Source organism: Phymastichus coffea, unplaced genomic scaffold, assembly GCF_024137745.1.
Source record: "Phymastichus coffea isolate CEN01 unplaced genomic scaffold, Cenicafe_Pcof_1.1 PCOF00184, whole genome shotgun sequence".
Classification (NCBI taxonomy): domain Eukaryota; kingdom Metazoa; phylum Arthropoda; class Insecta; order Hymenoptera; family Eulophidae; genus Phymastichus; species Phymastichus coffea.
Genome location: NW_026706995.1, coordinates 194,687 through 218,659, shown reverse-complemented (window position 1 = coordinate 218,659; position 23,973 = coordinate 194,687). Strand labels below are relative to the sequence as shown.

General features: G+C 41.9%; 1 protein-coding gene across 5 annotated transcripts; it reads right to left on the bottom strand.

The window, feature by feature from the left end:
- Positions 1-344: 344 nt before the first annotated feature.
- LOC131673562 (uncharacterized) lies at positions 345-20,254 on the bottom strand. 5 transcript variants are annotated; one of them, XM_058951645.1, is made up of 13 exons: positions 20,111-20,254; positions 19,396-19,592; positions 14,308-14,377; positions 13,604-14,214; positions 13,184-13,526; positions 9,547-9,974; positions 8,107-8,170; positions 5,362-6,012; positions 4,741-5,292; positions 3,479-4,618; positions 3,243-3,341; positions 2,882-3,106; positions 345-2,809 (listed from the first exon to the last, which is right to left on the bottom strand). In XM_058951645.1, the coding sequence occupies exons 3-13, from the start codon at positions 14,339-14,341 to the stop codon at positions 1,473-1,475; spliced, it is 5,484 nt and encodes a 1,827-aa protein (XP_058807628.1). In that variant the 5' UTR covers positions 14,342-14,377; positions 19,396-19,592; positions 20,111-20,254; the 3' UTR covers positions 345-1,472. The 5 variants fall into 5 exon arrangements, with proteins under 5 accessions (XP_058807628.1, XP_058807630.1, XP_058807626.1 ...); XM_058951647.1 differs by having other exon boundaries at positions 345-3,106; positions 3,479-4,079; positions 4,191-4,618; XM_058951643.1 differs by having other exon boundaries at positions 345-3,106.
- Positions 20,255-23,973: the final 3,719 nt, after the last annotated feature.

Here is a 23,973-nt window from a genome sequence, read left to right as displayed (position 1 = left end):
GCAATCGTTAGTTAAAAATTTGAGAAACGTCCGTCGCCCTTAAGCTTGAATGCCTTATATAATGTACACAATATGAAAAATTAAAAAAATTATCAAGTATACAGTACTAAATTGTTGCTTAACCCTACGGGAGCGAAATATTTTACAACAGTAGCAAAAGCTCCACTTGAACTTACAAACATAAACAAAGCAAGTGATAAACTTTGTAGTTAGCTTAGGATTCTTTGCGATTTAAACGTTGATTGGGAAATGAAATATAATTGGTACAGTTTTGTATTCTATAACTATTTATTTATATTACATTACTATAAATATCTTTAGTTTTCACTTTTTGAAAGCAAAATCACAGCTACATAAAATGTGGCTCTATAAAATATTTTTCCAATGTAGTAATAATACATGCGATCGACAATAATCAAATCCATATATTTTTTCTGTTTTTCGCTTTATGAACAAATGCGAAAAATATAATAATACTAATGACAATATTCCATAGCGCTACTTTTACGTATAATCTACAGCTACGTTGTTACAGCAGGGCACACTTTTAAAGGGCCCGTAACTTTGTGAATTGTAATTAAACTGATTCCCTATATGAATCTATCTACGTCCACGCTTTTCTCATGACTGAAAGTTTGCAACTTTACCCTAAAAACTAGATAAATATTGTTTATGACTTGAATCGTATTCACTCTTGCTGATTACCAGTTTGCTCACTCGAGGCTAATTAATTCGTCTGTTGACATGTTGCAATTCAAGTATGGCACTTCTATGGCTAGCTAGTTTAATAGTCTAGCTTCAGGAATTGTTATACCCCTTTTTTATTTATATTCGATCGCAATGCGAAAATAAAGATTTCGTGCAAGATCGTAAACTCTGTAACGGATAATATCAAGTACACAAATTACGAAAATAATTCGATTGTTGCAAATCCAACCAAGTTGACACAGGCACAAATAATTGGTTAATGATTTAGATTTGTTATTTGAACTTTAAGTAAGCGGCAAAATTTATTTTATAAATCGGATTCAAGGCACATTATCATTTCCTCTGTCGTGTCTACACGTCGTAATAATAATAATAATTATTATTATAATAATATTAATTTATTTATCGAGTTATCTCAACTGGCAGTCTTTCGAATAAATTAAATTTCATATAAAATCTTTACAATACTGTTTGTATATAATACGATATCCGCACCTTTTCTATCTCCCGATTAATTATTTTCTGTTTAACGTTTATTCCGATGCAATTAAATACACAAACACACGGTTCCACAAACACGCGCGCACTCACGCACACACGCATACATACGCACAAATCATCTATTTGGTTTATTCTAACTTGAATTATTGCCTTAGTTACAATTGGTTTCGAGTCTTGTATGCTAATCAACGCAAATGAAAGAGTCGACGATAGTCAGAGAATTTGGTTCAGTCCTACCGATCGCCGCCGTAAATATTTACAAATTAAGCGTCCATATGTCTGTACTTGTGAGCCGACATTTGAGCCAATCCAAGGACTGCGTATTGACATTGCAGACAATGATAGTGAGTTTGTTTACCGGAATGCTGGCATTGCATTGCCCCACATGGTTGACTGGGAGTAAATTTTTGAAAGCCTGCTGCGGCTATACTGTCTAATTTGGCATGTTGTCGCCGGTGCGCGACAACTTTATTTGTGTCAGTGCATACAAAGTCACATTTAAGGCAATGAAAGTGTGAAGCTTTATTTTGCACGGACCCCAAGGACGAGGTGTAAGCGCACTGACTCCTTCCGCACGGGACGTTTGCTCGGTACTGCTGAAAATCTCCGCCCATCAGCGTATCAAGTCGCTCGTGCCTCGCGGTATGTTGAACAAATCGAGTTTTATCGCAAAACGAGTATCCACAGTCTTGGCGCATACAGTGAAAGTGCGTCTGGTGCTCCCTGTAACCACAATGAGGGTAGCGACAGTCTTCGTTGAATCGGAATCGTATGTAACCGTCGGGAACGGGCTCATCCTTGAGCATTCTCATCGAATGATGAAGCCGTTGCTTCTTAGCATCCGAAGCTGATAAGGTAGCGTCCGACGGTGACAGCGAGCGCTTCGTAAGATTCAAGTTAGCAGCTAAGGAGGCCAAAGGATTATCATCTGCTGGCCTACCCGTGGTCGGTAAAAAGTTATTGGAAGGTAATCCTGCTGCTGATCCGCCAAACATTAGGTGGCTAGGTGCTCCGGCGTACATTGTCGATGCGTGTTGCAGAAATGGAGGCAACGCCTGATTCATCAGAGCAATTTGCTGGTTCATAGCTGCTGCCATTACGGCAGGACTAGGGAAATGAAAACCGTGACTTAGATCCAATTCGAAGCCTGCAGGAGCTTGTTGGACGTTTAAAGGTTCGGTTACAATTTGGGTCAGCAATGGCTGCTGAGGTTGCTGACGTTGATTATTTTCTCGGCTATCAGTCGATGCTATTGCCGATACGCTATTTGCCTCGATCAGCTCTGCCTGCTCTCGTTTTATCTGGCTCTGTTGATTATTAGTATTGGACTCGAATTTGACGTCCTTGGACGATTTTAATAACTGCTGTTGATTTTGATAGTGCTGCTGCTGCTGCTGCTGCTGCTGCTGCTGCTGCTGCTGCTGCTGCGTTTGCTGCTGCTGTTGCTGATGATGATGATGATGATGAACGTGATGATGATGCGGATGCTGCTGGGGATGAGACAAATCCAGCTGCTGCTGTATATGTTCGAGCGCTGTAGACGGCATCTGTTGACTAGCGCCCAGTAATGCGCCTGCCGAATGCTTCGCGACGTGACTGACTAAACGATCCGATTCGGAGAATGCCTGGTTGCAGGCGTTACAGTGGTAGTGATTTTTTCGTTTGAGCTTACAAAACGGACGACTGCAGCTCTGCTCCGGCCCGTACAGCGTATGAGCCGACGACGACAGCGATACCGCCGCTGCCGCCGCTGCTGCCGCCGCCGCCGCCGCCGCCACCGCCGACGACGACGACGACGACGACGGCGATGACGATGTTAAAGACAATTGTACTGGTGCCGTGGAAACTGCTGCTACTGCTGCACTCGTCATTGTTACGCTTGGCTGCGCCGCTACTTCTAAAACAATCGTACAGTCGGTCACAATTCTTCAAAAATTCGCCTCAACTTGCAAGAATAATACTTATTAACCAACCAACTAATAACTCAACTACCGGAAAATTTATCAAGCGGAAAAAATAAATGAGACACGAACCTTGGTGCACGGAAGCTCGCATGGATAACATGGCGCCCGGTAGTGCGGATTCGTTCGGCGGTCCGGTGACCGGATAATAGGTGCCTGCAGCCCTCACCACTAACAATAATCAACCAAAAAAAAAAAAAGAAAACAAGCACACTTCAATTTTACTTCAAATCTTTCTACCAAGTGCAAGCTACATGCATTATCGAGAGTAGATAGTAGTGTGTACACTGCTCGTCAAAAGCTCTTACCAGTAGTTTTACTATTGACGTCTGCCTGTGGGACCTGCTGCAGAACCTCCGTGTCTCTTTCTTTATTTTCTCTCGCAGCCTCGTTCGTCGACGCCGCCGACTTATCAATCAACTCGGCAGGATTCTTTACGTGTATCCTCGGCTTGATCTCTTCATTTTGGACATGCTCGGGATGATCATGAAGTGTCATCGCAGAGTAGCGTACGAAAGAATAATCGCAGCCCGGACGTGTACAGTGAAAGTGACGATTGATACGATTGTTGTGACAAGTCGTTAACCGACAGTCGACCATCCTGTCGAAGAAGGCGAAACCGTCTGGGATATCAACATTGTCGTGAAAATCTTTACTGTGCATGAGCAGTTGATCAGGACGATCGGTAGAAAAATGACAACGTGGTTGCGAACAGTGATGATGTCTGATCGAACGTAAACAGCAGGAATTGTCGGGACAGGTATCTGGTCCATAGGTAGAAAATCCAACGGGATCTTGGTCGTTGTCGCTACCCTCTCTTTCCGCGTCTGTGCCTGCGCTCTGATGGTGCTGCTGCTGCTGCTGCTGCTGCTGCTGCGGATGATGATGATGCTGATGATGATGGGCAGGCTGAAATGAGGTCGGAGTGACTTTTGGCAGCTTGAAGCTAGTAAAAATCGCTTGCGGTGAGTCTTGCGTATGGCTAGTCAAACCATCGCCTGCACTCCAAATTTCAATTACTCTGTTTTTGGGAGGTCGGCCCCGCTTTCTTCTGAACATAGCATCGATGTTTGTCAGATGAGTTAGCGTTACCTCGGAAGACAGAAGATGAGAACCGTCGCCTGAGAGATTTAATTGTCGGCTGTATTCGTGAATCTTATAGTGCTGTAACCTGCGAAATGGCTTGTCTGTCGCTAGTATAACTTCTCGGCAATTGTCCCAGTTGCAATGATAATGCTTTTCCTTGTCGGTATACGGACAGCTGGATTCGTCACAACCGCCCTCCTCGAAAAATGCATCCGTTATTCGCTCCTGGGTCTCGTGCTCGCGCAAATGCTCGCGAACTTCGCGAGGATCGCGCAAAACGGCCCCGCAGCGCTCGAGACCGCAATGATAGTGCTCTCTGCCGAGATTGCAGTTGCACTCTGTCGTAGCCGCAATCAAGTAAGCTGTAAGATTTATTAATACGCCTATTTATTTATTTGAATAGCTAATGAGATTTGCAAGGTAAAATTCACTTGGTAGCGATAACGAAATCCTTGAAAAATAATAACTGCTCGGTAATATTTACCCAATTCGGTAGACGTCAATTGCCGCTGCAGTTGATCCGAGATCCCCAAAGTCGTGCTAGCCGTTAGATCCATAGCGAGATCGGCGTTACTGCTCTGACAAGAGTCATCCATAGAGTAGAGCGGGGGCGAGTCGTGCTCTTCGTTCGAACTCTCGCCGTTGAGATTAAACGAGAGAGCTTGCGTCGCGAGCTCGTCGTACGGGGGTGGCTGTGCTGTCCAGTAAGCGCCACTCGACGAGGACGAAGACGAGGCTAACGTCGACGGTCCTCGGTTGTAAGTCGAGACCGAGGAACTAGCGGTGCCAGCGCTCGCCTGCTGCTTGTACCTTCGATAAGCGAGTTCTGTGTCGCTTCTTTCGTGTTTGCGCTTGTGCGAGAACAGCTGGCCCGAAGAGTGAAGTACGTAATTGCATTGCGGGCGTATGCAGTGAATGTGATTGCAGACTCGTGAGAATCGACACTGCTCGAATGGACATGCCTCGGACTTCATGAATTTTTTGAATCCGTCGCGCGACAGCTGCTCGTCCTTGATGTGATAGGACTTGTGCTTGTCTATAACCGAGCAAACATGGTAATGAAATTATTATCAGGTTCGACGATCAATGCGCGGAATCGACTCACCCATATCGGCTTTATTTTTAAAAGTATAACGACAACCCGGTCTTCGGCAATGAAAGTGCGTAGTCCTCTGGCCGACGAATGGGCAGTGCTCAGTGGCGCAGTTCTCGGTCGCCCTGTACCTTTGGAAACCCTCCTGAATGATCGCCGAATCCTTCCTGTGATAATTGGCATGCATCTGAACGTCCGAAGTAGATATGTAGACTTTATCACAATTTTCATGGATGCAGTGGTAGTGCGTTTGCTTGCGGTTGTGAGGACACTGCCTGCCGGGGTGGCGTTCCGCGCAATCGTCCGTTGGCGAGTAGCGCATGAAACCGTGCTGAAGGGACTCGTCCCGCTTTTTATGCCATTTAAAGTGTCGAATCATTTCTTCTTTTTTAATAAACACTCGTCCGCCACTGCAATCGAGGCAATGAAAATGCTCGCGACAACCCAGCTCCTTGCAATAAGAATTGCCGCACTCCTGCCCACTACCGTAACGACGCACGTAGCGAGAATAGTCGATTATCGGTTGCTGCTGCTGCTGCTGCTGCTGCTGCTGCTGAGACGATGTTCCTCCCCCTGAAGTTACGCCGATGGCCTTTGTGCTTATCGAACTGGTACTAAGCAACATTTCAGAGGACACCGGAGACATACTTTGCCGAAGTAGAGCTGAAAAAATACACATAAAATATGAAGACTCACGAACGCGAGATTAATTCCCTCTTGAGACTCCTTTATACATCTTTTACGTAAAACTATCGTTTCGTCTTTCTTTTTAACCTTTTTATTTTCCTAAGCATAAAGGAGAGTAGGGAGAGCAAGATTAAAAAAAATAAAAAAGAAAAAGGGAGGCCTCAAAATTTTTCAAAAAGCCGATCGTGAAAGGGAAAGGGACGAATTCTTTTTTTATCACTTAATCCATACGGGCACAACTGAATAACCCTTTATGCGTCGACTTGCCCTATATCTCACGCATACAGCAGCAAGGGGAGAACGAATGTATACAGTGGAGTGGTCGGCTGCTGTACGCTTCGGGCTTTCAATTGAATTGCTTCTTTAAAAAAGAACCAAATAGGTACACGTTGCTGAAAAATTGCTCGTAACGGACGGCTAGTTTTTGATGACCCTTGTCACAACATTGTTTCCGGAAAAATGCTTCTAATAAACATGTGTTACACGCTGTTTTATTAGGCAAAAGGGAACAGATGTATGCGGACTAAGTATTACTTATTAACGGTTTATTTCGAGCTCGGTTAAAGGGTAAACTGCAGATGTAACGTGGTGCTATTCTAGGACTTATTGACAACGGCTGCAATGCCTAAAAGAATCCTAAAACTAAAATTTTCCAAGGGTCGTTCGCTCCTCTAGAACGCGCGATCTGTCGTCGCAAGAAAAACGCGGAAATCGAAGAAACGATAGGTTGCCTACCACGGCACTTACTTTTTACTTGCCGTCCGTATTAGCCTGTCCTCGGGGTCAAAGACATCAGCGGCCATTGCCGTACAGCCGAAACGACTAACTTTGATCTATTTTAAAGATAAGTATTCGCAGAGCAGAAGAAAAAAACGTCGAAATAGAAAGTACGCGAGCAAGTAGTTGCAATTTGCGACGGACGCGTCTGCGGATTGGTACTATTTTTCTCTTGGCGCATCGGTCGATTTCGAAAGCCAAACTCTGCACAGCGCAGCGCGTCCAACAATTAAATTTAGAATATTTTTTAAATTTCTCCAATTCCAAGCTTGAGTGATTTGGCACACTGCATTGCGTGCTCCGCCGCCGCCGCTGAGATGTTTTGTCAAGTACAAAACAACAATGATCTATTCGAGCTCCAATAACTTATCCAATTGAAATTTGGTATTTTTTTTATAGACAAACGAGCATTGCTCGATTGTTTTCATCTTGATTTTTTCGGTTTTTCGGTCTTTTCGACGCGACATTTCCAACGAGGCTCCGCTTAAAGTCATTCAAATCCAACTACCTCGTTCCTCGTCTCGTGCCGATTGACAAATAGCGACTTAGAATTTTTCCTCGATCATGGTCCTCGATCGGGGACAATTGCCGCCGCGCGGGCCAAAACTAGAGCTTCAAATGCGTTCTTTTGGCAGCCAGCTGCTGATAATGTCGTAATTTTTATTTTGCGTTTTGAGCACATCTTTTTATTTGCACATCAACTCGAAGCGAGCAATAGTCGTGTCCTAATTTGGCGTCTCAAAACAGATCCGACGCTGAGTTTTGCGCGTTTTTCATTGATTTCCATCGAAAATCGCCGCGGACGGAGCTGCACCAAACATTGATCGTTATAGGCATCGCAGAACGAAAGAGCTAGCAAGAAAGAGAATAATACGTTAAATCAGCAAGCAGCAACTACTCTAATTGGCCACTTTGTCCATTTATTCGATTTATTTAAATTATGGGACAATTGACAGTAGGCATTCTATTTTTTAAATCTCCTCGAGAAGCAGCGGCGGCAGCTGATTGGGTGAGATTGGCGTGAGACACTGGCCCCACAGATTCCCCAGTTGTGGGCTTAATCAACTTTGATTGCTGCTCCGTCTCTCTTTTTCTCTTTCGTTTGCTCCGCTCTCCCCCTTTTCTGATGTCTTGTAAAGCTTCAGTTCTACTTGACCACGCGTATTTTCATAACTCGACGCGTATCGACTGTTGCGCAAGTTAATGACTCTTCTGTCGAGCGCATAGACAGAGCCATCCGAGCCGGTCCCTTGCATGCACTAATGCACTAATGCACTATCGATAAAGACTCACCAGAAACTTTGGAATCGATCCCTTCCACTTTCATCGCTGCCAAACTCGATATTGTCGGTGGTATCTGCAAGAAAAGACAGAATTGCAGCGGGCGTTCATTCGAATTTTTCATTAATTTCGTCGTTCGATCAAATTTCAAGTTATTTGTTAATCGGAAAAGGACAAAGAAAGTCTGCAGCAATGAAATGCAGAAAAAAGAAGAATGCCAAGCAAAATATGCATTGTATGCAATGACGAACGATGTAAGCAGAATCGCCGAAAGCCAATGACCGATTTCCGGTTTTCGCTAAAAACTTTGGGTAAGTACGTCGGATCGGCGGCCGACCTTGCATCGAATAATCGAAATTAAATGGTTGTTTTATCTTATGGAATTATTCAATAGACCAGAGCTCAGCAGCGGCAATAGCAGCACGGAAGCCCCGTTCAAACTCCACTGAAATTATTTAAATCCTGTATGACTTCCGAAGCCTTAGGCAGAGAGAACATCCAACCAACGCCCGCCTCGTCCGTGAAACATGAATTTTCCAAACGTTTTAGATATCGTTGTCTTTTTAATTAATCGCGCGCAACTCTCTCTCTCTCTCTCTCTCTCTCTCCTTCCACTCGATCCACTCGATTCTATGAATAATAAACAAAAAAGTATTATGAATAGCGAATTGTGCTATAGATTTCATTCTCTTGCTTTTAGTTGGTCGAGTTCGATTGGTCGATTCACTTTCCGCTTACGTGTTCATTCTCTTTACAATGGTCGTTAACAAGGATTTCCTGGAACCTCTGCACCCAGCTCTCGGTCTTTCTCTCTCCTTCGTTCATTTATTCGTGCGCTGTTCCCGATGGCTAGCAACTCTATTTTTGCCGCGCAAGTGCTGCCGCAAGAGTGCACTCAAAAAACGCCTTCGTTTCCAAATTATCAGTTTGTTGCTCAAGATTTCATTGCAAATACGTAGCCATTAGCTTATTGATTTGAATGCTGATTTGGACTTTACATTATGCAAATTGAGTAGTCGCTAAGATAGTACGAGAGAAGTTATCGAACGGAGACGCGAGAGGGAGAGAGAGAGAGAGAGCGAGTGGACAAGAGTATATAGGCTTATATGAACGCAAAATACCAAGAGTCTAGAAAGGTATGAGAAAACAATAGAGCCTAATTTGCAAACAATAGAATAACGTTAAGAGTCAAGTACTATACGTGCTCTTACTGTTGTTACTTTTCTTATACATCTGCTTGCGTGTGCACGTTATAATGCCGAAGAGCATATGCCCATTAATATTCAAAGGTGAAAAATAATGTAAACAACATGGCGAAAATCGAGGGAACAATTTCTGCGCTTCAAGTGAGAGCTGCTCGATGCCAGCTTATGCGCGATTCAGAATTCACCATTGTGCGAAAGCGAGTTTGTTCTGCAAGCCCGACGGTTAGACGTATTTTTTTCATCTTACCCTTATTTCATCGGCGTCGTCAGCGCTCGGCTGTCCTTGGAGCGCGTTGCTGTTCCAGTGAGCTTGAAGGTTTTGCTGCAGTAGCTGCGCCAACTGTGGATTTTGACTTAATATAGCAGGATTCTGCTGCAGCAGTTGGGCGAGCGCTGGATTCTGGACGAGAATTTGTTTGAGGGGCGAGCCAGCAACTGGCCCGGGATGCAAACCAGCCGCGATCACCGCTGCGGCGGCAGCCTGCTGAACGCTAGGCGAACCGATGCTCAAAGGTGTAACACTGACCAAGCCACCGCTGCTGCTGCTGCTGCTGCTGCTGTTATTGGCGCTCAATTGGCGCGATGGACTTTGAGGTGTATGTGGCGGCGTCGGTGGACTACCTGGCGCTGTCGTTGACGCTTCTTTGTCTTCTTTCGCCTTCGCTTTTGCCGCATCTGCCAAATAAACGCACGAGTTTCTTCATATGGAAATCATATCAACTTGAAAACCAGCCACATGCGCCGCGTTCCTGATAAAACGGCATTTTTTCAAAGAAACACCGAGGGAGAAGTGAAACAAGAATAGAGAGGGTCGGACGAAAAAAAATTGTGGCAAATCAATCACTCTAGTGACCTGCTTTTTTTTTTGGCTTTTTTTTCTACTAGACACACGGAACAATCGTGAAATTGAGACGTCTCGACGTTATAAAGTCCCATAATCGTTCGAGCAGGTACATCTGCTCCGTTTAATCGATCGATTACCGCTCTGTACGCACTGCTGTTGCTCTATCGACTTTTGTTGCAGAAAAAAAGCTGCACCCTTCAACGCGGTTGCTTTTTTCTCCAAACAGATAGACACTCTTAATCTTCGGAGTACCTAGTATTAGTGTGCATTCGAATGCTTATTTTTATCGTTCTTGTCTGTTTCAGGCAAATCGTTTCATTTGCAACAGCCGCTTCGCGTACAACATCCCACTTCTCCGCACGTTTAGTCGAGCGTGTACGTTCTGGCGCACCAAGCGCGCGTCTCTCTCTCTCTCTCTCTCTCTCATCAGCTGGAAACATTTCTTTTTTTAGGGGAATACTATGCAGGTAGCGAGCTCTTGTGTGTAAGTATTCTCTTTATACGCGACTCACTACCTGTAGTCGAAACATAAAAAAAGTGAAAAATACTTATAGCAGATTACTTATAGAAAACAGGCCAAGGGACAAAATAAGCGAAAAAAGCGGTCATCGAGCAGTCTCGTTTTTATACGTTAGAGGGGTGAAGCGTGGAATATAGAGGGTAAAAGTAAGTTAATAGTCGGTAAAACGGTATTCACCCTACGCTGCCTCCGTAGGCGTTCCTCAAATTTTTTTTGTGCCACTTTCATTCCTCGCAGAAAACTGCTTGACTCGCATAGAGCAAATATTTGCAAGGCGTACCAATAACAAGTAAAATGCAAAACTCCTCGTTTTCATTTTCCTTTCTTAAGCTTTGAGAAAAAGTGTCCGTTGAACTACAATCGTAATTAGGCAAAATCTTGCAATATATTCTCTGAAAAATCGTCTTTTATAATAATTACGCAATCTCGACATGGTGCTTTCTATTTACCAACTGGTTTCGTTTGACTACTATGACATTCTTTGCGAGCATCGACACGGAATCAGGCCATGTTGATATGATCAAATTCCAATCGGCTTAGTTCACCCGATCATTACATATTGACAAAAGCAAATTATCACTATGATTATTATTGCGAGGAAACGGAATGTATGTGTGCAATACTTGAAGCAAAAGCATATTATCTCCAACATCTTGTGCCAAAAAAAGTTAATTTTTTATCATCTCAATTGGTATCGTGAATTTATTTGCTAAAGAATATCCGAATAACGTATATATATCCAATCTCTTAGTCTATTAAATGGTAAAATAATTAATTGGTCTAGTGTCAAACAATGGTAAATTTCAACATATCAGATATTTAAAAAATGTTAAGCTCGGTTCACAAACGGCGGATTACAAAAAAAACCAAACCTTCAGTTAGCATCGTGGGAAGTCACTAAAATGCGTTTATATTAATTCCAAAGGGGTAAAAAAAGGGAAAAGAGTTCTACAGGGAGTGGCTAAGGCTCCGATGTGAAAAAGAGAATTGGATTCTGTTTTCTCTGTGTGAGTCTCCCCCCATCTCCTTTTCTTTCCTTCTCTTTCTGTCTCTCTTTCTCTCTCGCTATAAAAGACTCTGGGCATAAAATGAAAAAGAGGCTTGCACTCAGGCTCACACGCACGCATACAAAGCAATACTTGAATTGGACAGCTTATCTGTAATACGTAATATGCGCATTTCAGACGAGTAACAACAAATTTTCCGCAATCGCACATCCTCGAGTGCAGGGCTTCTTTAAAAGCTAATAGTCTCGACAGCAATAAATGTTTAGTTGCAATTGCGCTTCCGTCGATACTAAAATCAATTATGGATGATTTTGCAGTCTCAAACATATAAATGAGAAGAATGGGCATTGGGGCAGCTAGGAATACCTTCTGATGGATTGGTCATCCGTGATTAATTTGACAAGTTGACTTTCTGGTTTTCGTAAAAAAGAAACATAGAGACGAAGAGAGAGAGAGAGAGAGAGAGAGAGAGAATGAGATGGGTAAGACTGACAAGGACTCCAAGATCCTTTCTTCACTGACTGAACTAATGGACTCCCTCAACACTCTGGTACTTTGCAAGCCCGAACGGCATTTAGGTAAATTAAAGTTTTTAAAAAAACAAACGTTATTAAATAATCGATAAAATCTCGAAAGAAGCAAAGTTTCGTATTGAATAATGTACAGTAACGTTTCAACTACCCACACGCATAACTTTGTCTTTTCATCTCTCATTCTCGCTTCTTTCTTGTTCTCTCATCGATCGAGGCCGGCATGTACATGCATCGCCCTGTACGTTGCACAAGCGCGATGTCTGAGCGACTTTATGAGTTATAAGTCAGCCATCTTGTGCACTGTAAGCAATCGTATATTCGCGTATACCAACGGCAACAGCACTGGTTGTCAGAGTTTCACATGTGCGAATCGTTCAAGTTACCTACATGATTACGGCACTCTTTCCGCCGCTAACTAAATATTTCACGTGCAGAATATCATCGGAAGACTATAGAAATAAACCAAGGCACATATAGGCGGCATCGTAGACGACGCTTCAGGTGAGAAGATGTTCAAACTCGTACGCTCTATCGCGAGTGTCCTATTATTTGAAAATTGCGCTGCTGCTACCGCTGTCAAATATCAAATACTTTTCGTCGCGAACAATCTATACTTAGAAATAAATTAACGTCGATTATGAATATTCAGCTGTGAACTGTATGCTTAATCGACATGAATGCTACCGAAGAGAAGTAAGCCTAGGAGCCTTCGACTGCGATATACGTGGGTAAAAATAACTTTGCTTTTTGCTACGGCACGCGGAGAAGAATGAGGGAAGGAAGAGAAGAAGACAGAGACGCGGTTATGCATAACGCTGAGATCTGTCGTGTTGAATTATGCCCGAGTAGTTTACAAAATTACTTATCTTTTTCATGAAAAAGGTTGGGCTTTGCAACGACCGTTGGCATAAGCTTCGTCGGTCATTGGTGGAAAAATAGATAGATTGTCGAGTGAAGAGTGAAGAGTGCATAGGACTGACCTTTATAGGGGAGATTATGAGAGGCTGTGTTTGCGCTCAAAAGACTAGGTGTCAATTGTCTATTGACGTTTCGGGCTAATTCGGTGCTGCCCGTCAGTCCGTAGATTGCTAGGAGCTCCTGCATAGTTGACTCCGCGTATTCACACATATTTTCGAAAGGTTTATTCCCAGCAACGCTTTCACACTCCGCCGTTTCCATTTCAGTCTCCGTTTCGTCTTGATTATTTAATATTGACGAGCTCTCCTCGTCTTGTGCCTCTTGCTCGTCCAACTGGCTCACTTGCCCCTGCTCCAAGGTACTTTTCGTGCTTCTGCCCGATGATTCTGAGGTAGGACTTCTCGCCTAGTCGAATGAAAATTGTTCGAGTTTCATGAATTAATCAAGCTTCGCTCCACTCGTCCTAACGAGCTAATACTCACATCGGTACGCGGAGAAAAGAGTTTATGAGATTCGAGCTGCTCTAATATGAATTTATGTCTAAATGAATCATCTGTGTCTTCGTCAGCTTCTGCCGAGGAAGGTGGTCTTGTCGTGGTTACCGAGAGGTCCATTGGAACTGTTTCATTGTTATTAAGCCTTTGGCTCGCTGCTGCTGCTGCTGCTGCTGCTGTAATCTGCTGAGCTTCTGCTGCGGTGTTGCGGCAATCATTTTCTTGCTGTAGAATGCTTTTCACTTCGTAATCCACGGCTTCATCGTTCGATCGATCGTTGCTTACTTCCGGAGATTTCGCGTACTCTTCTTGGCCGTCTGCATCCGACTCGTCCGATATTTCGGCCATACGACTGCTGATTGGCTTGAAATTTTTCCGTTTGTTACGTGGTTTATTTTGTACATCTTGGAGCGAAATTTGACTCGTAGACTGAGATGACTGGATACTAGCAGCCAGCTGTAACTTTGTACTCGAACTGTCGTACAGCTGAGAATCGCTGCAATCTTGATCGGCCGAGCTGCCACCAGCTGAGTTAGCCGCGCTGCGACGAGTAGACGAGCTTGATGTAAAATTGTATACAGACTCCGAAAGCATATCCGCTGTGAACAAACAAACGGCAATTAGCCTTGTGAGACAAACGAAATGCTTCGAATTGGCGTTCATTGCTAAAATAAAATCTCGATATTTCTTACTGCAAGCTCCATACGGACTTGTTACAGCAGACATTGCAAAGCTCTACGACAAATTACTTGTCACAGCATTCTGAAACACAAATCGTATACCAAGTACTGCTGAAAACATCCATCAAAGAGCATAAGATTTTTCTTTCATTGTTGTCATTATTGTATTAGCAAGCTAAGTTAGAAAGAAGATGATTATTATGAACAAACTAGTTTGGAGATGCGGATAAAATTGCGAAACTGGTTGGGCTGAAAATGTGCAGGCATAGTACGGTCCGATGATCGCATTACACAGAACGGATTTTCAATTTACGAGCACGCAAGCACGCATCTCTTTCCTTCCTCCTCGAGGCGTTACTGCGTGTCGTTTATGAGGCGCCATGAATAAAAATACTTACTCTTGGCTGAGCTGTCGGCAAAAGAAGCAAGGTAAATCATGGAAGTAAGAGTGTAGCTTGACTCGACTCATGCGTGTTAAATTGCAACAATGCGAACGCGGAGCAATGTACAGAGAGAGAGAGAGAGAGAGAGAGAGAGAGAGAGAGAGAGAGAGAGAGAGAGAGAGAGAGAGCCAACAGATCTGCAAGAACGATACGTGCGTGTGCGTGCATGCATGCCAGCTCGGTCTACCTGCCTATGAGTGAGAGTATAAGTGAGCGACTTTACTCTCGGACTCTTTCAAGGGTGATAATGTATTCTAGGTCCGCCCCGTGTGGTGGGGCTAGGAAAATGGGCTGGCTCACACGCAATAGCCATTGTAACAGTTGTTAATTATCCCTTCTGTACATACCAAAGAGAGAGAGAGAGAGAGAGAGAAAGAGAGAGAGAGGAGGAGGAGCATGCCAAGAGGGGATGCGCTTGTCGATTGGACATCCCCGCGGTAACATTGCGTCTTTTGGTTATCAGCAAAGTTCGCACATTCGCACCTATGACTTTCGAATCAATCGAACGGAAAATTACGTCGGATAAACAAAATCCCAAATAACACGTGTTTTTGTTATATTTTATTTATATTTTATTTGATTATCTGAAACAAAGGGGCGCGTTCGTACGAAATAATCATCATATCGTTGTTGGCAAGATTTTGTACGTAAGCCGAGAAGTTGAGATAAAAGAATGAAAAACAGGGGATTCTTGGAAGCTGGCTCGGCAAGTCATAACAATTCTCGCAGAGCGAATAAATTGATAAAGGTAAATTGATGAAATTGTTGCAAGGCAGAAAGCAAGAAGGAGCGAGTATAGAGGAAAGAGCCGTCGAACGCTCGTCTGGCATGCCCTACACTGGTAAGTTTTTCTCCGTGCATACGCCGTTCACTAATCTGGTTAGATCCACTTAGCAGAACACTGGCCATTTAGGACCTGAATGCGCAGCCATTCGTGTAAGTGCGTACTGGCTGGCAGTTGCGAAAGGCGTTGATCCTCTTTTCAAGAAGCGCGCTAAAAAGTCTTATTATAAGCGCTCGAGAGGCCTATGGGCGAGAACAGAAGCAACAGGTTAATTATTTCGTTGCTTATAAGCTTTTGTCGAGGGAGCTTCCGCCGCGCCGATCGGTGTCGATGCTCCGTGCTCTGGGATCGCTCAAAATTGACGCTCGGATGCGAACATTTGAATAGTTGACGAGTAAGGAGTACCGAACGAAGTAACAAGATACAGAAAGAGAAACAGAGAGAATGATCCGAGAAATAAGGTTGATTCGTCCGGCTGGGTTCGTGGTACAGCGCGTTCTCCCCTACTCCTTCGAGGAGAGGAGAAATGACGGGCCGATCTGGAGAGGGAAAGAATCAACTGTCGTGGTAAAAAAAAGACGAGAGCTCGGGCCTCGCGCTCAAACAGCCAGCGCAGAATGATGAATCGTTTCTATTAAAATACTTTTTCGACGGAGAATATAGAACGAGCATTCAGCAGTGAGCGAACACCATGATCTGGATTTATTTACATATTTTCAATCCGGATTAAGAGGTACAGTCGATCGCAAGACCTAAAATCGGCAGAACTCTCGCAGAAATCGGGCCCGAGCGCACTTTGCACCTTTTCGAACCGAGTCGAACCAACTGTGCCGAACGAAAGGAGCTGCGAGGTGGACGTGGCCCTCTCATCGAAACGCAGAAAAAGACAGCGGTGGCAAGATGCAGCGACCATTCGACAAGTACCAAGCGCATTTCGGACCGATTCCAGCAAAAATCCTCGAGGTGATAAATGCACCGGAGCTATCACGTCGGCAAGCTATTAACATAGTGCGCAGTGATAAAACGTAATAACAAATTTTAAAGAAATCCAATATAGAAAAGGAGCAGTGCTTGGCTCTCGGAAATTCCATCGACGAGATCTTATCCCCCGCTACTCGACCAAGTCCATTAATCACATCGTAACTCTCTTTCTCTCTTTTTCTTTCTGCCGTGCCTCCCTCTACCTTAGTATCTCTTTGTTACACAGCCGCCAGTCCTCGAGCAGCTCTGCTTTCATTTGTCACATATTAGGCGCTGCTTCTGCCGCCGCCGGATTCACGCAAACTTATTCATCTGCAGGGGCTATAACTTCATTCCGAATACCTCGCGCACTCGTGCAAATTAATGCTAGAAACTAGACGCCAATTATGCATACCTGCAGAGCTTCGTGCAACGTCCTTTGCTAATCGTTTCTAAATTATCGCGCTCCTTCGATAGATCGCCAAACCATTGCGTATCGGTCAAATATCTCTTTCGAACAGACTCTGAAAATACAGGGTGTTCTGCCTAGGTCACAACAACTCGGAGCACTACTTGCGTTGACGAGACTTTTTTTTTTAATTACATTTCCTTTATTCGGACCGTAAAGACCATCCGTCTTTCGACTGCTGCAAAATATTCGTGCTCATCGCCGACGGCTAAGTGAAGCTTCATTTGCAGAAAACTCAAGCGTGCAAGTCAAAAATTACCGCCAGTCAATTCCACGGAAAGTCAGATAAAGAAACAATAGTCTACCCATCGAACAGATTGACGTCGCAGGTCATCGCTCCTCTACTCCGTTCGTGCACTCTTAATTGCCACACACTCGAAATACGAAACGATTTGAGATTACGAAAAAGAAACTAAAACGCAGACCAAACATTGCATTGGTGTACATAAAGAGAATATTCACAATGACATATCGGACGGCTCGTGATTGCTCCAACTCTCAGGGTAGCGATACAAAAGATAGAATAGACTTTTAGTAAAGACGAAATCATAACTACTTTATTATTGTCGAAGCGTAGTTTTGCTGTGCAACAACATGACGAGTCAAATGAGCAAAGTCGTTCAGTTTAAAATAAATTTGAGATCGACGCTTTAGCAGCTTTGTGGAAACATCGCGATTTAATGTTGCACCTCCGCGCAATAGAATTAAGAGGTGAATAAGCATATCGTAAATTTAAATATAGCATTCAAACAAAATGAAAGAGCGAAGCCGAATAAGAAGGGAAAGAGAGAGAGAGAGAGAGAGAGAGAAGAAATATATAAACTCAACAATAGGTAGAAAAAAATTTAGATTTTATTTTATTAAAAAACTGAAATATGATATCAATGCTTTGTCGACAACTCATTTGCTAAAACAAAAAATTAAATAAATCAGAAAAGTTTTTGCATAAACGGCACACAAGTGACACAAGCAGCCCTGTAGCATTGCCCTCTTTTGTTGTTGGTGTTGACGCGATACGAGAAGTCGAAAGATGCTGAGGTTAAAACCGGTTGTAGCTTGGTTACTCTAAAGATAACCTCATGTACGCAAGTAAAAGAGAAAGAATCAGCGCATTCCGGAAGTTCCGGTTTCTTTGCGCCGATACTTCCGCGAGTCTACGCATTTTCTTGCGCCTCGAAAAATCAAAAGGTTTTCATCAAGAAAAAATGAAATTCACATAGCACTACAGTATTGCGAAGCTTTAAAATGATATTTGTATCTGCAAGGAAACATATAATACGTATATATATGTATGTATTCAGTTTTCTTACAACGTTCGCCTCACTTATCAGTCGGTGATCGGCGGATATAGAAAATCACTGATCAATCCCGCCACCGAATCGAATAAATAAATACTGTACATGTTATCGTCAAATGTTTTCCAAATTTACTATCCAAAGGTAAATATTGATAAATAATGCAATAGCCTATCCTTTATAGTTGCCTCAAGTGAAATAGTTGTACTATAACGAATTGGAGCTACAGTTCCTGCTACCTCGTCCAACCTTTCACCGCTTTACAATCCTTCTCTCTCCTTTTTCTAATAGTGAAATACCTACAGTTTCACACCTCAGTCCATTTTTCTTCAAATAATGGCCTTTTTTGAGAGGCATACCAGTACTTTTGTCTCGTTTTCAAGTTAATCGTGCTAATAATTTTCTCTACTCAGATATCTAACGTGAACGTTTTAAGGACAGTTATAGAGATACAGAAAGTATTTATCACTTACGCCTTCAAATGTAACCATTATCGTAATATTTACTGTACTGTGTGTCTACCATATATTAAACCTTGTAAGCATGTACGTACATAATCGTCAACACATAGTCAATAGAAATTACCTCCTCGGTAAATTGGGTTCAACTCGAGCTAAGTGTGCGCCGCGCTCACTGTGGTTATTCAAAAAGTCTTATTCGATTAATTGGCTGCATGAATAAAAATTCATTTCATGCGGTGGAAAAGAAAACACCGTACAACCACGGAATTTTCGTTTTCGATCAACTATTACATACGTTTGTAAACCTGACGTCTGAACCAGTGTATTAGTAACGAATAGTATGCAACTAGTAGAAAATATATGGAAATGTGTAGCACGTTTACTAACGGCTTTCTGGTAAGCGCAAACGATGATTGCACCTTCAATTTTCCGCGGCAAACAAAAAAACAGCAGTTCATCGAGGCAACAAGAAGACTTTTGATATGTGCTAACATTCAAGTACGTCAGTTAGCTAAACTACCAATGAAACTACAATGAATAAATGACTTTTAAGAAGAGTGCAGAGCATTGAGTAAAAGTCATCCGAGTTTTTACAAAAGGCGGAAAATTAATACGTAAAAACACTCATGCGCATGCACATGCACACATAGGCATTGTTTCGAAAATAAGAGTTTTTTCAGTAGTTTACCTTGAATTGATCAAGTCAGCAGCGAGGTACATGACTTTGAAAACTATATTTCAGGCACTGCTTGCTGCAAGCAGCAGCCTCGTAGCAAATAAAAAATTGGTTCGTAATCACATAGATGCAGCACTGTTGTTGCACTTGTACAAGCTCAAAGTTTGTCGCACATCTCAATTAAAGCTGACACCAACTCACGATAAAACCTGTAAACATCCACATGGTCTCAAGTAAGATGCAAGTCAATCTTCACTTTTAGGTCGATAAGTTGATTGAACTAGTTGCAACTATAACTACTTTTTTTAGAGCACGTAACACTATTTGAGCGAGCGACGAGAGCAGTCCAACGGGATTGATGCTAGGGCTAGCGCAGCACTGATATACGCTCGACTTGATCTGTGTGTGAGCGCGCGTGTTGGGAGTGTAACCAGAATAACATGTGTAACGCATAAAAGTGTGGATGCGCGCGTACTTATGCATGTATATGATGTGGGCGCACGTTCGCACAACACACAGGCCAAGGAATGTTTTTTTTTTTTTTTCTTTTTTTCTTTTCTTTTTTTTTATTCCAATAAATTCCAAACAAATGCGAGAAAAGTTGTCGACAATATACTGATCGGATGAAATGAACGAGGTATCGATTTGCAACGATCGAATAATTTTGAAATTGCTCTTGTAGACTGCCCTATTATTGCTTCATTCGAACAGAAAATATTTGGAATACTTGTTCCTAAATGCTGATAGTTTTCTTCTTATACCCCCTGCGTCGTCCACTGTTTTGAATCGCACACGTGCACTCGAAAGAGATTGCGATAACAAGCGTAGGAGAAAGAAAGATCGAGGTAAGACACATACACTTGCACACGGAGACACAACTATGCTCATGGCTCGACTGGCGCGAGGTGACTGAGTAAGCCCCCCGTTTCGACGATATGCCGGTTTCCGCAAGAGGGCGAGAGTAACAGAAGGATGGACTTTTCTTTGCGACCCCCCCACTTTACAACTTGCTCTCTGCTCCGCCCCTTGTGCATGTACAATGTACATACAGAAGAGAGACGCAGACCGAGAGAGACGGAAACAGGAACATATACAGATAGGCAGAGAAACAAAGAGTAAGAGATAGAGAGACAGAATGACACGCCATTTAAAATTAATAGATTGATCATTGCTTCTTTCTATATTTTTTTTCTCTTTGATTACTTCCAAACTTTCAATTATTCATAATCCAAATTTCAATGAAAAGTCAGTTCTACATTTTAGTTTAATTATAAAGTTGATTCTACACGCGTGCGTGAATCCTTCAAGTTACTATTGAACATTCAACACCTTAGCAATGGTACATTTAACAAGCATTGAAATCTTCGCATATTTGGGAAAATGGAAGAAAATACGCACGATTTACGCGTGCGCGGTGCTTCCAGTATCGCCCCCTCTGAGGCAAATATAGTTTCAAATCTGCTTCAGCGTTTCAAGCCTCGGTGAGCTGTTTTGTCAAGGCGCGTGCGCGGATATACGACCTACCCAGTCATATGCCGCTTTCATTATAACCACTTCCCCAGGGCTCATTACTGCATCCCGAATGTGACGCTTATATTTGCGAAAAATTTTAAAGCTTCATTTAAACTTGAGCATGTGGATAATAGTAATATAATATATTGTAATCGGTATACTAAGGAAAACATAGAATAATGCTACATGTTCTATTGGTACAAGCTCTATCAGATCTTTATATAAAGAACACGTGCTTCTTCAAATGACGAACACCATTACTCATAGGTATAAAAGTCCAATGATATTATTTTTCCATAAAAATATGAATTTTAACTGAAATAACAACATCGCGTATCGTGCGATTTACAAAATTCACGAAATATAACAAAAATTATTATATTATATAAACATATCTTTTATAAAACGAAATGAATGAGCCGCGTTTAAAATGGGTTAGGGTGTAAAGAAAAAAAAGATCAGTGACACTCCCTTCAGAACTAACAAGAGTATAGCTGACTGAATTGACCTATTTCTCAGTCTCGTGCAACCCTTTCCTCTCGTGCCACCCTTCACTCACAAAAAAAAGAAACTAACGGGTCGTTTACGCTTTTTCCCACATTCCAAATTTCACTAGTTGCGTTCGTGCGTCAAACCCTTGCATATACGTTACGCGTCAGCAGGAAGTAGTCGAGTTAAAACGGTACTTTTCTCTGTACCTTGTTTCCACGTGAATTTCTGGGATAGAGAATTTTACTTACACGTACTTCAATGACATTGCTACTATTTGAAATCAAGTTACTCTGGATAACAAATGATTAACTTTTTAATAATTCGCGTTTTCACAGATTCTATCTGCAAAGTCAATAAAGTGGCCACTATGATCATTATGTCAGAAACGAAGCGTCATCTGAGTTACTCATGTTTACTAACATTTTATCGCTCCTTCCACTTTTGCATAATGCATTAATTTACTTGAGTATCTATTTTTGTGCATAGTTGTAAGGAATTAAAAATAAGGTTAAAAAATGCTGTTGAGTTGAAAAAGCTGATTAACTTACTTCTTATAACTCGGCATATTTAATAGTTCAACACCGTACCAAGAAGACTGCTTAGAATAAACTGCTTCAAACGTATTTACAATGTAACGGTTTATTTATTTTCTACGTACTATTGGTATCATAGCTAACGAAACGTCGTAAAGTACATCATGATTGTTTTTCTTCTATCTGCCAAACCTTGCTCTCTCTCTCTCTCTCTCTCTCTCTCTCTCTCTCTCTCTCTCGGATTTATGTGCAGATTCATTAATTGCTTCAGCTCAAGTTCAGTTAAGAATTTACCATTTTAATGACATTAGTACTTGATTAAAATACTTTGTACGTGTGTGTGTGTGTGTGTGTGCGCGCGCGCATGTGTGTCTGCATAAGCATCCGTATATTGCATATACTTTCTGTAGATAGTAGGTATGCACGAGTATTATATGTCTCGGTGTCCAAGAAACAGGATATCCTTTGACTTGACTTGGAAAACAATCGATACGAAAGAGACTTTCTGCAAGCGAGTAAGTCGATATACAAGCAGTAAGCCTGATCTATATGTGGAATGCACGTACATGTATCATCTTTTAATAAGCACTCGAGCTTTGGCTTACGTAAAAATCAATTCTCACGATTTGTTTGTAACAAGCTCTCCGTATTATTTTATTTTCTCCAAGCTTTTCCAGAAAACAATTAATCTCTTTGCGTCAATAAATTTAAGTTCATCAAATACCATTAATGCAATATTTATACTTTTCAAATAAATTTTATAAAATATAATTGAGCGCGTTGTCTAAAATCATTGTAGAATAATTTTACAACAAACTGCCTAAAATGCTACGTAATCATGATTCATTATGTAAAAAATATATCAACATACGAGGCTTACAAAATCAAACGAAAGTCTAAAGAAGAAAACATTCTCCGGACGTATTGCAATTTACATGCAAGAGGCGTCAGTTTGCTCCTTCATGCTTTTCAATAGGTATAAATTTTATGTCGCTTTCGGGAAATGAATATAATCAAACTTTGGATTGTTCATGAAGTGACATCCTGCATTGTAATTACTTCTTTGATTTCGTTTATTTTACATATAATTAAGAATGCATCATATGTCCGCATCTTTTTCTTTCCGATAAATTACAATGCCGCATATCGACTTTGCCAATATTAATTAATTAACTTGGAAAAAAATAGAACTTGAATAAATAAGTTTATTAATTAAATCGCAATTGCTTTAAACAGTTGATTGACAGTATAAGTTGCTACGGATGGTATATTGAATAAAATTGTTGTTTATATAAATATTTGTTACATGAATTCAAACAGTTTACATTGATTATACGCTATATCCTGGCAAAGGAATACTTTTATGGTAACCGTAACAGAAATATTAGATATTGACGACACATATCGTAAGCCGCATTTGTAACTGTTTTTAAATGTATCGGTGTGATTGAGTCTACAATTATTTTTTAAAAACGCGATCACGTCGTTGCAAAATAGTTTCACGACACGCGGCGAAAAATATAGTTGTCTTCGATTATCACAAAGCAAATGATCACTTTTAGAGGTATCACCTTACTGAAAAGAAAAATTGACGTGAAAAACAATTATTTGTTATATTTATAAGAAAGAGAATATCTATATAACGGCGACAAAAATAAATTATCGAATGTTCTTTCCGCAAAAATAGCATTAAAAAAATGTGTAAACATTTATAGTAAGATCGTAGAGTCGATATAATTATGAAAAGTATAAAATATCGAGAAAAATCCATTGATATACAAAGTCAACATATGCAACTGACTGTATATATACTGTTTCTTGAAGGCTGGAGGCTAAGGAAACACGTTTACCTATGGCGGCAGCGAGAGCAATATCGCTTAACGACCGTAAGACCCCTTGGAAAACAATAAGCGCGCGAGATCCTTTCGATTAATGGCCGTGAAATTTCCATATGCAGCCGCCGCTGCCACCGCCGCCGTTCTGGCGTCGAGGGCGGTTTGACATTTTTATTGGAAATATAACCGGTTTCGTTGACTGGCGCTTGCTAAATATT

Excerpts from the sequence above, each read along its gene's own strand:
- LOC131673562 (XM_058951643.1), bottom strand. The coding sequence starts at position 14,341 with ATGTCTGCTGTAACAAGTCCGTATGGAGCTTGCA. Across the intron at positions 4,619-4,740 it reads ATTGACGTCTACCGAATTGG|CTTACTTGATTGCGGCTACG; the intron begins GTAAATATTACC and ends TAAATCTTACAG. Across the intron at positions 3,342-3,478 it reads CGTCAATAGTAAAACTACTG|TGGTGAGGGCTGCAGGCACC; the intron begins GTAAGAGCTTTT and ends GATTATTGTTAG.